At 29.5% G+C, this 13,442-nt stretch overlaps 1 protein-coding gene across 1 annotated transcript; it reads left to right on the plus strand.

The window, feature by feature from the left end:
- Positions 1-3,760: 3,760 nt before the first annotated feature.
- Positions 3,761-9,420, plus strand: LOC114166458 (ABC transporter C family member 8-like). The gene is made up of 11 exons (XM_028051195.2): positions 3,761-5,945; positions 6,055-6,375; positions 6,469-6,555; positions 6,633-7,229; positions 7,299-7,463; positions 7,562-7,856; positions 7,950-8,164; positions 8,266-8,571; positions 8,676-8,739; positions 8,830-9,069; positions 9,156-9,420. The coding sequence occupies exons 1-11, from the start codon at positions 3,966-3,968 to the stop codon at positions 9,260-9,262; spliced, it is 4,377 nt and encodes a 1,458-aa protein (XP_027906996.1). The 5' UTR covers positions 3,761-3,965; the 3' UTR covers positions 9,263-9,420.
- Positions 9,421-13,442: the final 4,022 nt, after the last annotated feature.

The following is a 13,442-nucleotide window of genomic DNA, read 5'->3' on the forward strand; positions in this document are numbered from 1 at the left end:
TAGTAAGACAAATTCAGCTCCATCAGTAAAGTCACAAAAACATCAAATATGTTGAACAATGGCTACTGTCTCTTGGCCAAATTATTGCTTCTTCCACCCTCCAATTTTTGGTGCCATTTTCTTTTTGTTCTATCAGTTACACTCTTTTCCATAAAGCACTTAGTTTTGTTGTTCAGCTTTTAACATTCTTCAGCAAAATCAAAGGAACAAATATTTTCCAAATTGGCAAGCACTTTTGACTACTTGTCTGAATGGTGTTGCAAAATTGTTTAGGTGAATTTAGTCTTAAGAATTCATTAGAAAGTGAAAAATTCTCATTACTTAAAATGTAATTCATAACGTAAAATTACATTTCGGATTTCGAATTATATAATTAAAATGCAAATTCTATTCTAAATTGTATAATCTATAAGTTAAAATTATATTCCAAATTATACAATTTATAACATAAATTACATTCTGTATTATATAATCTATAATACATTTGAATTGTATAATCCGCTATGTTTGAACTATTTGTTCTCCATCATCAACTTCACTCATTTTAAATCCAATATATTGTTACTTCGCATCATTTTAAATCTCACTTAACAACAAGAACAACCCGCCACACCCACTTGGAGGTGTATGAAAAAATTAGGGGGTGTAGGAAGCAATTGCCCATTCAAAACTTCTTGGTACTTTACTATTTCTAACACTTTAATACTTGAAAAATGGGGGTGCAGGAAGCAATTGACCATTCAATACTTATTCGCACTGTACAATTTCTTACACATGAATACCTAGAAAATCTCAATTTTGTGAGTTTCTCATTCTACTTTATGAGAGCCTCTTATCTCATATTTAACCTCAAAATAATAGAGATTGTGACAATTATGAAAACTATTATTTTTTTTATTTCAATAAATGCAACTTTTTGTGTCTTTCAAAATAGTTTCCAACATCCGCTTGTTTTTAGTTTATTTTTTTTAATTAAACAAGCATCTAAAAATTATGATAAACAATTTTTTTTCTACTAAATTAAAAAAACTAAAAATAACTCATTAAAAATATTTTTTTTTACTTAAATACTTAGTTAATTTGTGTTGTTTGTTTTTCTCAAATTCTCATAAGATAAAGAATCAATTTATCTTTTTCTTTTGAAAAAAATTATCTAATTGAAATATAGGGTTTCTTATATATTGACTATAATAGTTAAATTAACTGAAGTAATTATATTATATATTTGTTAAAAAAATAATATATAAATAATTTTCAAAATATCTCTTAATTTTTTATAAATTTAAAATATTAGTATAATTTTAAAAAATTAATATATTAATATTGTATTTTTAAAGAGAATACATGAGCATTACTAAAATTAAATATATCTTTTAATTATTTGAAATATTAATACATTTTAAATAAAAATAACTGAATTAAAATAATTATATTAATATTGTAATTTTGATATTGAAAAGAATTATCTTTAAACTATTTTTAAATTGAATCTAATATTTATTTTAAAATATTTTTCGATTCCCAACGGACACTCTTTAGATCCCATTATATATTAATAAAAAAATCATTAATTTTACTTAAATTTTACAATAGTGAATTAATTTAACTAATTATACCATATATTTAACAAAAAAAATAATATTAATATATAAATAGTTTAAAAAAATTATCTATTAATGTTTTATGAATTTAAAGTTATTAGTAAGTTTTTTAAAAAATAATATACTAATAATAATATAAAATTACATGAACATTATTAAAAAGCAAATATGTTTTTAATTATATTAATTATTAATAAAATAAAAATAAAATAACTGAATTAAAACTATTTATATTATTATTGTAATTTCTTTTTGTTTCAAATGAAATATCTCTAACTTTTTAAAATTGCATCCAATATTTATCTTAAAATATTTTGATCTAGACACTCTCATCATTGTTTCCACTTTCTTCACGTGCAATGACCATGCAACTTGTCACCATGCAAAGGTTTGATTTTTACTTACAAATAATATGTGAGTGAATGCATTTCTTTATGAAATTTAAAAAAATAATTCAAAAGATAAATAAGTTTAAAAAAATAAAAAATAATAAACATTGACAAAATAACAGTGTTATGATGAGTCGAGTCATGTCATGATAGTTGGATTGGATTATGATTTGTCGTTAATTTTTGTTTCACACAAAAGTTAAGGCAATTTTTATAATTTATACTAAGATACACCATTAATTTTACTTATTTCCAAATTATTTTACATAATACAGAGATATTATGAAACCAGTGATATAGCTGAATGAGACAATTCAACACGTTCTTAAACAATTGTTTTCCTAGACATACTTTTTCAACTTTTTAATCTCACCTACTTCTATTCACAAGGGATTTTGCATGAATGATAAACTATTTTTTAAAATTTTGTAAGTTTGCATTTGGAACATTGCTTCAATCGAATTTTTATTTGAAACAAAATTCTCTCGAGATAAATTCATAAACAATTAAAAGATTAAAAAATTAAAAAATTAAAAAATTATAATAGAATCACTTAATGAAATAATCGAGTTTATTTTTTTAAAAATCACTACTCTTTATTATTATTTTTATCTTTAGATATCATGACAACGATGCAATGTAATAATCATGTAACTAAGTTAATAACCACATCACTCAATTGACTATCACATTAACAAAAAAACTAGACAACAAAGTCTCAATTAAAAATTTTAATTTAATTAAATAATAATAAACCATAAAAATGTATTAGAAACTGAATTAGAAATTTCTAAAAATATAAAAATACAGAAATTAATTAATTTAATAATTCTATGTTGGAGAATCTCATTCAAAGTTAATTTTTTACTCTTTAATTTTTTTTTTTAAAAAATTAATTCTAACCAATTATATATCACTTTAAAGTAGAGTAAGTTTTCTATATCTAGTTGGATTCAGCTAATAATTTGGAGTTATATGGTTGTTTTCATTAAAAATTGTGATTCTACGTTCTTACACACATTTAATATCATTTTGATCTAAAATTTTAAGATAATGATATTATGTGTACACACATTTAACACCATTTTAATCTAAAATTTTAAGATAATGATATTATGATTTTTTATTTTATATAGTGTTTAATTTTATTTATTATATTTCAGACTTTTACTCAGATGCTCCCGAACGGTTTTTTCTATTAAAATTTACAATGAACTGTGTATTACCAGAAAATTTTAAATGATCCACGTTAAGAGAGACTAGCGTAACACAGGCGCTATCGCGCCTGTGTGTATATATTTTTTAAATATACGTGATATTATATTAGTAGGTGATAATATGATAATGTTATTAAGTTAATATATATATATATTAGAATTATATTTATTAAAAATAAAGTGAAATATATCAGAACAGAGAAAAGAATAACCATTAATAAATAAAGAAGAAGCAGAGACATCTGATTTTATAAAATTTTTGTAAAAGTAACGGTCAATTTTAAAAAATTTAATAAATTATTATATTTAAAGGGTAAAATCGGTATTTTGAAAAGTGGACACAAAAAGAGGAATCCCCTTTATATATTGTTATAGATGAACGACCCACCAAAAATGTAAAAATTTGCCAGGACTCAAATACAATCTCAATAATTGGCTAACTTTTGGAGTGCACTATGCTTCTTCCACTCAAATCATGCCTGTATTTTTCTTTGTATGCGCGTATACAAGGTGGGGGGCACACTCATTATGCCAATTATTTCTTTTACAGTAACATGTACCAACATTTCTTTCTTTTCTGCACCATTCATGTCACACAACAACACTACTCAGTTCTTTCCTGAAGGAGATTGTGGAAGCTTCCTTTTCATGCAAACCATGTCTTTGTCTCGTTTTTGAGATCGTTGATTTTCATATGAGCTTCTTCTTAAGTTTTTCAACCGTGAGTTGCTGCTTCTAAAAGTGTTGATCAATATTTTATGATGATGATGATGATCTTCAATGGATACGCTGATGATTTCTCATGGAATTGTCTGAAGCATTTTGAGCTCACTTCTTTCTGTACGCAAAGGACCACAATAGACACCATAAATCTAATCTTCGTCTGTGTCTTCTACGCTTCCACGATTCTCAGTTTAATCACAAGAAATTTTATAAATGGAAGTCATAGAAAAAGCAGGTTTTTCCTTACTGTTTGTATCTGTTGTGCTATCACTAGCATTGTGTTTTACGGTATTGGTTTGTGGAATCTCATAGCCAAAACTGGGAACTCCATGGCTACATGCGTTGTAAGAGGATTTGTTTGGACTTCTTTTGCAGTTTCTTTGCTTCTTCAGACACACAAATGGATCAAAGTTCTAAACTCTCTCTGGTGGGCATGTTCCTGTGCACTTGTTTCAGCTCTCCACATTCAAATTTTGTTTAGAAACCATACCATAGAAATTTTCGATCTCCTACAATGGCTCTTACAGATGCTTCTTCTCTTCTGTGCCCTTCAAAACCTTGGTTACTTTGTCACTCAAAGTGAGCAAGGAAATTTATCTGAGCCATTGTTAGCTCAGGAAGTTGACACAGAAGAAACAGGACTAGGTCGTGCTTCCTTTCTGAGCAAGTTGACTTTCTCTTGGGTTAACTCCTTACTCAGTTTGGGTTACTCAAAGCCACTGTCTCTTGAAGATATCCCTTCCCTTCTTTCTGAAGATAAAGCAGACTTGTCCCACCAAAACTTCATGCATGCATGCCAATCCCTTGTGACGGAGAGAAGCGAAAACAACACCAAGAACTTGGTGTTTTGGTCCATTGTTAGAACTCACTTAAAAGAGAACATATTAATAGCTGTTTACGCATTGTTCAGAACCATTGCTGTGACTGTTTCTCCTTTAATACTCTATGCTTTTGTCAACTTTTCAAATAGTAGGGATTCTGGGGATACAGCTCTCAGAGAAGGTCTTACCATAGTGGGTTTTCTTATTCTCTCCAAAGTAGTTGAATCTGTGTCCCAGAGACACTGGTACTTTTGTTCCAGGAGGTCAGGATTGAAGATGAGATCAGCTCTGATGGTGGCAGTGTATGAAAAACAACTAAAACTTTCAAGCTCAGCAAGAACAAGACACTCAACAGGAGAAATTGTGAATTACATTGCTGTTGATGCGTATCGCATGGGAGAATGTCCATGGTGGTTTCATCTAACCTGGGCATGTACGTTGCAACTTCTTCTATCTATCACTATCCTTTATGGAGTTGTGGGAGTTGGTGCGCTTCCTGGTTTAGTCCCTCTTCTTATATGTGGATTTATCAATGTGCCAATTGCCAAGATACTGCAAAAGTGCATGGCACAGTTCATGATTTCACAGGACGAGCGTCTTAGAGCAACTTCAGAAATACTCAATAGCATGAAAATCATCAAGTTGCAGTCCTGGGAAGACAAATTCAAGAATTTGGTTGAGAACCTTCGTGCGAAAGAGTTCGTTTGGCTATCTAAGGCACAGATGTTGAAAGCTTATGGGTCATTTTTATATTGGATGTCTCCTACCATCGTTTCTGCTGTTGTTTTCCTCGGTTGTGTTGTTTTCAATAGTGCTCCATTGAATGCTGGGACCATTTTTACTGTTCTTGCAACGTTGAGGAACTTGGGAGAACCTGTTCGAATGATTCCGGAGGCTCTATCTGTTATGATCCAAATTAAGGTATCTTTTGATCGTCTCAATACCTTTTTGTTTGATGAAGAACTAGATACCAGTGATGGTAACAGAAGCTATATAAACCGAAGTTCAACTAATGCGGTAGAAATCCAAGCTGGCAACTTCATTTGGGACCATGAATCAGTGTCCCCAACATTGAGAGATCTGAATTTAGAAATCAAATGGGGACAGAAAGTTGCAGTTTGTGGGCCAGTTGGAGCTGGAAAATCTTCTCTTTTGTATGCAATACTAGGAGAGATTCCCAAGATCTCAGGAACTGTGAGTTAAGCAAACAAGTTTAGCTTTATGACATGTCATTTTCATGCAGATATTCTTTGTATCTAATACTCTTTTTTTCTCTGTGAAACTTCTGAATGATGGAAAATAGGTTAATGTGTTCGGCAACATAGCATATGTTTCTCAAACTTCTTGGATACAAAGTGGGACGCTTCGAGATAATATACTCTTCGGGAAGCCAATGGAGAAAACAAGATATGAGAGTGCCATTAAAGTTTGTGCTTTGGACAAGGATATCAATGATTTTAGCCATGGTGATCATACAGAAATAGGTCAGCGAGGGATTAACATGAGTGGAGGACAAAAGCAAAGGATTCAACTAGCTCGTGCTGTCTACAACGATGCTGACATTTATCTCCTCGATGACCCTTTCAGTGCAGTTGATGCTCACACTGCTGCTATCCTTTTCAAAGTAAGAAGCTCTCACACTATTAGATTCTTAACTTTAATGGAACTGTTATTGCCACTTCAGTGAATCAAACCACTTGTGTGTACATGCTTGCAGGACTGTGTAATGACGGCTCTAAGAGGGAAAACAGTCATTCTTGTGACACATCAAGTGGAGTTTCTATCAGAAGTTGATACAATCCTGGTAAAGTATCTCATTTGGATACCTATTACATTACATTCGTGCATAATTAACATGAGATGTTATGACTCATATTTTAGGTAATGGAAGGTGGAAAAGTTACTCAATCAGGAAATTATGAGAATCTCTTAACAGCTGGGACTGCATTTGAAGAACTTGTGAGTGCTCACAAGGAAGCAATTATAGAGGTGGATCCGAAGAATGAGAACAAAACTTACAGAGAAGAAGAGTCTGAGAATGTTTATCGCACTAAAAATCAGAATGAGGGGGAGATTTCAACAGAGGGTCGACTTGGGATACAGCTTACACAAGAAGAAGAAAAAGAGATTGGTGATGTTGGCTTAAAGACATTCTGGGATTATATTTCCATTTCCAGAGGTTCATTGATGCTGTTTGGGATAATGTTGGTACAATTTGCTTTTGTTGCTTTGCAGGCTGCATCAACGGTTTGGCTTGCTTTAGCCATTGAAATTCCAAAAATAAATAGTGTCACTTTGATTGGGTTGTACTCATTAATTTCATTTGCTAGTGCTGGGTTTATATATATAAGGGCTCTCTTGACCTCTTACCTCGGATTAAAAGCTTCAAAAGCTTTCTTCACAAATTTCAATACTGCTATCTTCAATGCTCCTATGTTGTTCTTTGACTCAACCCCTGTAGGAAGGATTTTAACGAGAGTAAGATTTCATATCACTGATCATCATTTTAGTCATTCAAAATTTTGATCCACTTTATCTCTCTTGCAGGCCTCGTCAGATTTAAGTAATTTGGACTTTGATATACCATATTCGATTACCTTTGTAGCATGTGTAGCAGTTGAAATTCTGGTGACAATTTGCATAATTGTTTTAGTAACTTGGCCAGTTGTCATCGTTGCCATTGCTGCTCTAGTTGCATCCAAATATGTTCAGGTTTACCCAGTTTCAATTTTTTGTACTTTTCTATTTCTCATTCCTGCTTAACTCAAAAAGCTATTTTTTTTTTTTTATCTTTCCTCCTCTTAAAAAAGGTATATTATCAAGCCTCGTCTAGGGAATTAATGAGGATCAATGGAATCACAAAAGCTCCTGTGATGAATTTTGCAACTGAGACATCTCTTGGTGTGGTTACTGTAAGAGCATTCAATATGGTAGAAAGTTTCTTTAAGAATTACTTAAAGCTTGTGGACACAGACGCAACACTTTTTTTTCATTCTAATGTGACCATGGAATGGTTACTTTTAAGGATTGAAGCACTTCAAAATTTGACAGCCATCACTGTAGCTTTGCTACTTGTTCTATTTCCTCAGGGATACGTGTCCTCAGGTAATATTACTTCAGAGGTCAATTACCAAGATAAATCTTTATGCAAGTTATTAACAGGCTTTTAACTTTTCAAAATGTTCTTGCATTGTGCAGGTCTTGTGGGGTTATCTCTCTCTTACGCATTAACCTTGACATCATCAATCATATTTTGGACTCGATGGTATTGCAGCTTATTAAACTATCTTATCTCTGTTGAGAGAATCAAGCAATTCATTCACTTACCATCAGAGCCTCCTGCTATTGTGAAGGACCACCAACCTCCCTCTTCATGGCCTTCCAAAGGCAGGATTGACCTTCAAGCCTTAGAAGTAAAGTTTCATCCTTCTCTTTCAATCTTTTTGCTTTGTTTTAATAAAGTTTCATCCTTAAACCTTCTGTGTCTGATGAATATTTTTGTGTCTGGTCTCAGATTAGATACCGTCCTAATGCTCCATTAGTGCTTAAGGGTATCACTTGCACCTTTAGGGAAGGGAGTAGAGTGGGAGTTGTAGGAAGAACAGGAAGTGGAAAAAGTACACTGATAAGTGCCTTGTTTCGCTTAGTTGAGCCAGCAAGCGGTGATATTCTGATAGATGGGATAAACATATGCTCAATGGGGTTGAGGGATTTGAGAATGAAACTAAGCATCATCCCTCAAGAACCAACTCTTTTCAAGGGCAGCATCAGAACCAACTTGGACCCTTTAGGCCTGTACTCAGATGATGACATATGGAAGGTAAATGGACTACTTCTGCTGTTCAAAATTGGTTTTTTAACACCTTTATGTTCTCCTTGAGCTTATGCTAAGCACATGTTTGATAATGTTTGATTTGCATACAGGCTTTAGAGAAATGTCAGCTTAAGGAAACTATCAGCCATCTTCCAAATCTCTTAGACTCTAAGGGTGAGTAAACTTCACACACTTACAGTGATTCAGAAATTAAGATTTTGGAAGAAATTAGGCATTGAAGTCTGATTGAGAATGGTTGTACAGTGAGTGATGAAGGTGGAAATTGGAGTTTGGGACAACGACAACTGTTTTGTCTTGGGAGAGTACTGCTTAAGAGGAACAGAATTCTTGTTCTGGATGAAGCTACTGCCTCCATTGACTCTGCCACGGATGCAATTCTTCAAAGAATTATCAGACAAGAGTTTGAAGAATGCACAGTTATTACAGTGGCTCACAGGGTTCCAACTGTGATAGACAGTGACATGGTTATGGTCCTCTCCTATGGTATGTTCCTTCCTTCTTTTTTCCTCCTTTTTTCTATACACTGCTTACACTGTTAGTTATCTAATATATTTTTTGTGGTTACTTAGGGAAAATGGTGGAATATGATGAGCCTTTAAAACTAATGGACACCGATTCTTCATTCTCTAAACTGGTAGCTGAATATTGGGCCAGTTGCAGCAAGAATTCCTCCTAAAATATTTGTTTGCAGCAACATTGAATAGTAAGATTGCGTTTGTGGATAGGAAAAGAGAGAACAAATAAATGGAAAGAAAACTAAGTAATTGATATTTTAGAAGGTTGTGTATATATGTTTGGATGATTTCATTATATTATTTAGATTATTTCCAATAATTTCTAATTCTTTTAAAACAAAGAGAGTGTCAAATGTAATAACAAAATACTATATATATATATATATATATATATATATATATATATATATATATATATATATGAATATTTTATTCAAGTACTCTACTTGAAATTCAAATGCATCCTACGTAGTGAAGATTTTCCGTATATAGATTTTGCAATAATAATTATATTGCGTGGCGTAGAAGAGAAAGAAATGACTTATGATAAACAAGAGTGAAACTCATTACGTGTAAATGTATTTTTAAATTTCAACATTTAAAATGTAAATTAATTTATTTTTCAAATATATTAAATAATTTTTATTGGAATAAAATAGATTGATAGAAAACCTTAATACAAACTTTGATTACCCGGTCATAATAAAAATAATTTCTTACAATTATATGAGAAACTATGTACAGTAAGACCAAATCTAAATAAAATAAGTGAGTTAAATTAGTGAAATAAAGAATTTTAATATGTTAAATTATAATTGATTTAATAAAATAAATATTAATATATTTATGTTATTTCTTTAAGTTTTATTAATAATGAATATAGTTAAATTATAATTTAAATTAAATTAATAAAATTATTTATTTTTATTGTAACAATAAATTATTTCAATATTTATTTTATTAAGTTAGTTATTTATTTTAAAAGACATATACAACATTAAAAATCAAAAACATTTTCGACCATAAGAAAACTATTTATATAAAAATTAGATTATGATTAAAAAATTATAATTTTAATAAAAAAATTAATTCCATTAGTTTTATTTAAATTCTTATAATTGAATAATTATAATTATATTTTTAAAAAATTAACATTAATATATAAATAGTCTTTAAAAAAAACTTTTATCAGTCCGTTTTTTAAAGAGTTAAATATGTTTTTTGTCCCTTAACTATCAGTGAATTTTTTAGAATTAGTTCATTTCAAAAATTTGGACCAATTTAGTCCGGTCCATGGATTCTTTTTCCTTTTGCCACATTTCGCTCAAAGGGTTGAAGGGAGATAGTGCATCAAGCTGTTCGCAAGGGCCAGCCTGATCCTCTTCCCCAGGATGATCCCAAATGAGGAAACCCTAGGAGAGCCACCGACTCCAACTACCGTCCATGTACGATCCATACTAGATCTGACCAACTGCCCATCCTACCTCCTCTACGTTCTTGACAGCCCGTCTTTGTCTCAGTAGAGTCTTTCAATGGCATGTTTCGGTCCTCTTTCCCATTACTTAGAAAAAGTGAGCCACCGGTTCAGGTACAAGATACTATCATTACCGCCTGGACAATTAGACATCCAACCCGTAATCGCAAATCTTTCAAAATACAATATGTAGATTTAGTCCTTTTAATCAAATTTTGTTAGGTTTATTTAATGTTTCGTACGCATTTCAGGATTGCATTTGAGTTGTTTATACTGTTTATACTGTTTAACACATTTTTGCTTTAATGTTAAGTCAAATACTATTATGAAATGCGCTTGAAATGACAAATAAACTTAACAAAATTTGACTAGAATGACTAAATCCACGTATTTCGAAAGATAAATGACTAGATTGATCTAAAATTTCAAAATGGACTAATTTTAGAATCCACCGAAAGTCAAGGGATAAAAATATATTTAACCATTTTTTGAATCTTAAAATTATTAATATTATTTAAAATAAATATATTAATATTAGTTTTTATAAAAGATGCAAACATTAATGAAAAGTAAATACGTATTTATTATATTAATTATTAATAAAATTTAAATTAAAAATAACTAAATTAACATTATTAATTAATATTGTAATTTTTTATATTAAAATATAAAATATGTTTAACAAATTTTTATCTTTGTTAAACAATTTAAATATGTTTTTGGTTATTTAGTTTTAATACACAAATTTTAATTATTTTAACTAAATTTTATTAAGTTTGTTTGGTTACTGTTATTATTGTATTTGAGTCTTTTATGTTTGAAATATTTTTGTACTGGAGTTGAAAAGGTTACAAAAGTTAAGTTCAGAACTTTAAGACACTAACTAAAAGTTCTTAAACTAGTTTATTAAGTCATAACTTTATATTACTTCATAATATAACTAGACATTATTTATACGTGATATTATATTAGTATATGATGATAATGTAATGTTATTAAATTAATATATAAAATAAAATTATATTTGTTAAAAGTAAAGTGAAATATATCAAAAAAATATGAGAAAATAATTGTTGATAAATAAATAAAAAGAGAATAGCAGAGATAGACGATTTTATAAAAAAGTTTGTAAAAGTAATGATCAATTTTCAAAAATTTAATAAATAATTATATTTTAAAGGGTAAAATTGGTATTTTGAAATGTGGACACAAAAGAGGGAATCCTCTTTATATATTGTTATGAAAGAGATTTGATTGATATGATAGATAAAATAAATTGTTAAAATAAATAGAATTAGAAAGTTACCAAAATACTCAAAGAGAATGATTTTGTAATTTGATGTTATAAAAATATTTACAAATAATTAATACAAATTAAAAAAATATTAAAATTATATGAAATTTTAAAATAAAAAAATTTAAATTTTTATAAATGTAAAAAAAATTATACAATTAATTTTTTTAAAAAAATTATACAATTAAATTTTAAACAAAGTTATACAAAAAAAAGTAAAAAAAAAAACACACACGACACCAGTTACGTAACCGATGTCACTCTCCTCTTTGCACGGGCACCGGGTACATAATCGATGCCACACACACACAATCGCACCGGTTATGTAACCAGTGCACATCCTTCCATGAGCCCACCTCCACTGTTACGTTCCTCCGCCACATCTATGACATTACTCTTGCACCCTACCCCACCACGACCACCATCTTCCTCCCCCACCATCCACCATAACCCCATTTCTCTGCACTACTCACAAGCCCACACTACACACCGGTGCATTCAATTCACACACACCCCATATATGTTTTTTTTTGTCATAGAGGGGCAATTTCGTAATCTTATACGAAATATACCCAAATCACCTTAGTTTTTAGTTGATGGATTAAACCCTCCCTCCCATAAATTTGCGCTCGTATTTCATACTATATCGCTACAAATAAACACGGTCAAAACATGAAATCCATCCTCGCAAATGCACTTAAATAGTGCAATCGCATGAAACGAACACTACGTGACAACTTCTATAATTCATACATAAATATATTTATTTTTTTATAATAAAAAATAATAAAATTGGTGTTATTAATTTATTATTATAAAAATATGAAAAATTTTAATAATATAAAATATTTTTATTTATCGTATAGATAATTTTATAATTAAAAAATAATTAAATTTTAAAAAATAGTTAAAAAAACAGTTAAATTTTTAAAAAATATTACTTAAAAAAATGATAAAAAAAAACGTATACACAAAAAAATCCTTATATATATATATACATATATATATATATATATATATATATATAACCATTCATTTTAATTATTCCAAATTATTTTACATTATCTCAGTACTAAGAAAGTTTCAAAAACTAGTTTTTGAGATTTTTAATAAAGTGTTATTTTTAATTTTCTTTTCAATATTTATTTAGAGAATGAATATATTTAAGTTACACAACACTATTGCATTATTGTCAAAATAAAATTATCCAAATAAATAATATATTTTTAATTCCCTGAAGAAACTATAATGTATCATCATTGACTGAAAAAGTTAAAGTTTTTTTCCATCCATAACCATTATCTTGTATAATTATTTATTCTGTATATAAAAGGAGAGAGAAAAAAAAATTGTAAAAGCAGTGCAGATATAGTTTGAATGAGACAATTCAACACATTCTTCGACAATTGTTTTTTCAGAGATACTTTCCCAACTTTTTAATCTCACCTACTTCCATTCTTGTATGATGATAAAATAATTTTGTAAGATTGCGTTTGGAATTTTGCTTTGTGAAAATTTTATATCAAAAAAGATCTTCTGTTTGGAATTTTTCTTGGTGGAACTTTTACTTTTA

Source organism: Vigna unguiculata, chromosome 10, assembly GCF_037176805.1.
Source record: "Vigna unguiculata cultivar grain cowpea cultivar isolate G323 ecotype 2 chromosome 10, ASM3717680v1, whole genome shotgun sequence".
NCBI lineage: Eukaryota > Viridiplantae > Streptophyta > Magnoliopsida > Fabales > Fabaceae > Vigna > Vigna unguiculata.

Bases quoted from the DNA above. Each gene is read 5' to 3' on its own strand.
- LOC114166458 (XM_028051195.2), top strand. From the start codon at position 3,966: ATGATGATGATGATGATCTTCAATGGATACGCTGATGATTTCTCATGG. The intron at 6,376-6,468 runs GTAAGAAGCTCT...ACATGCTTGCAG, and splicing joins CTGCTGCTATCCTTTTCAAA to GACTGTGTAATGACGGCTCT. The intron at 8,572-8,675 runs GTAAATGGACTA...ATTTGCATACAG, and splicing joins CAGATGATGACATATGGAAG to GCTTTAGAGAAATGTCAGCT.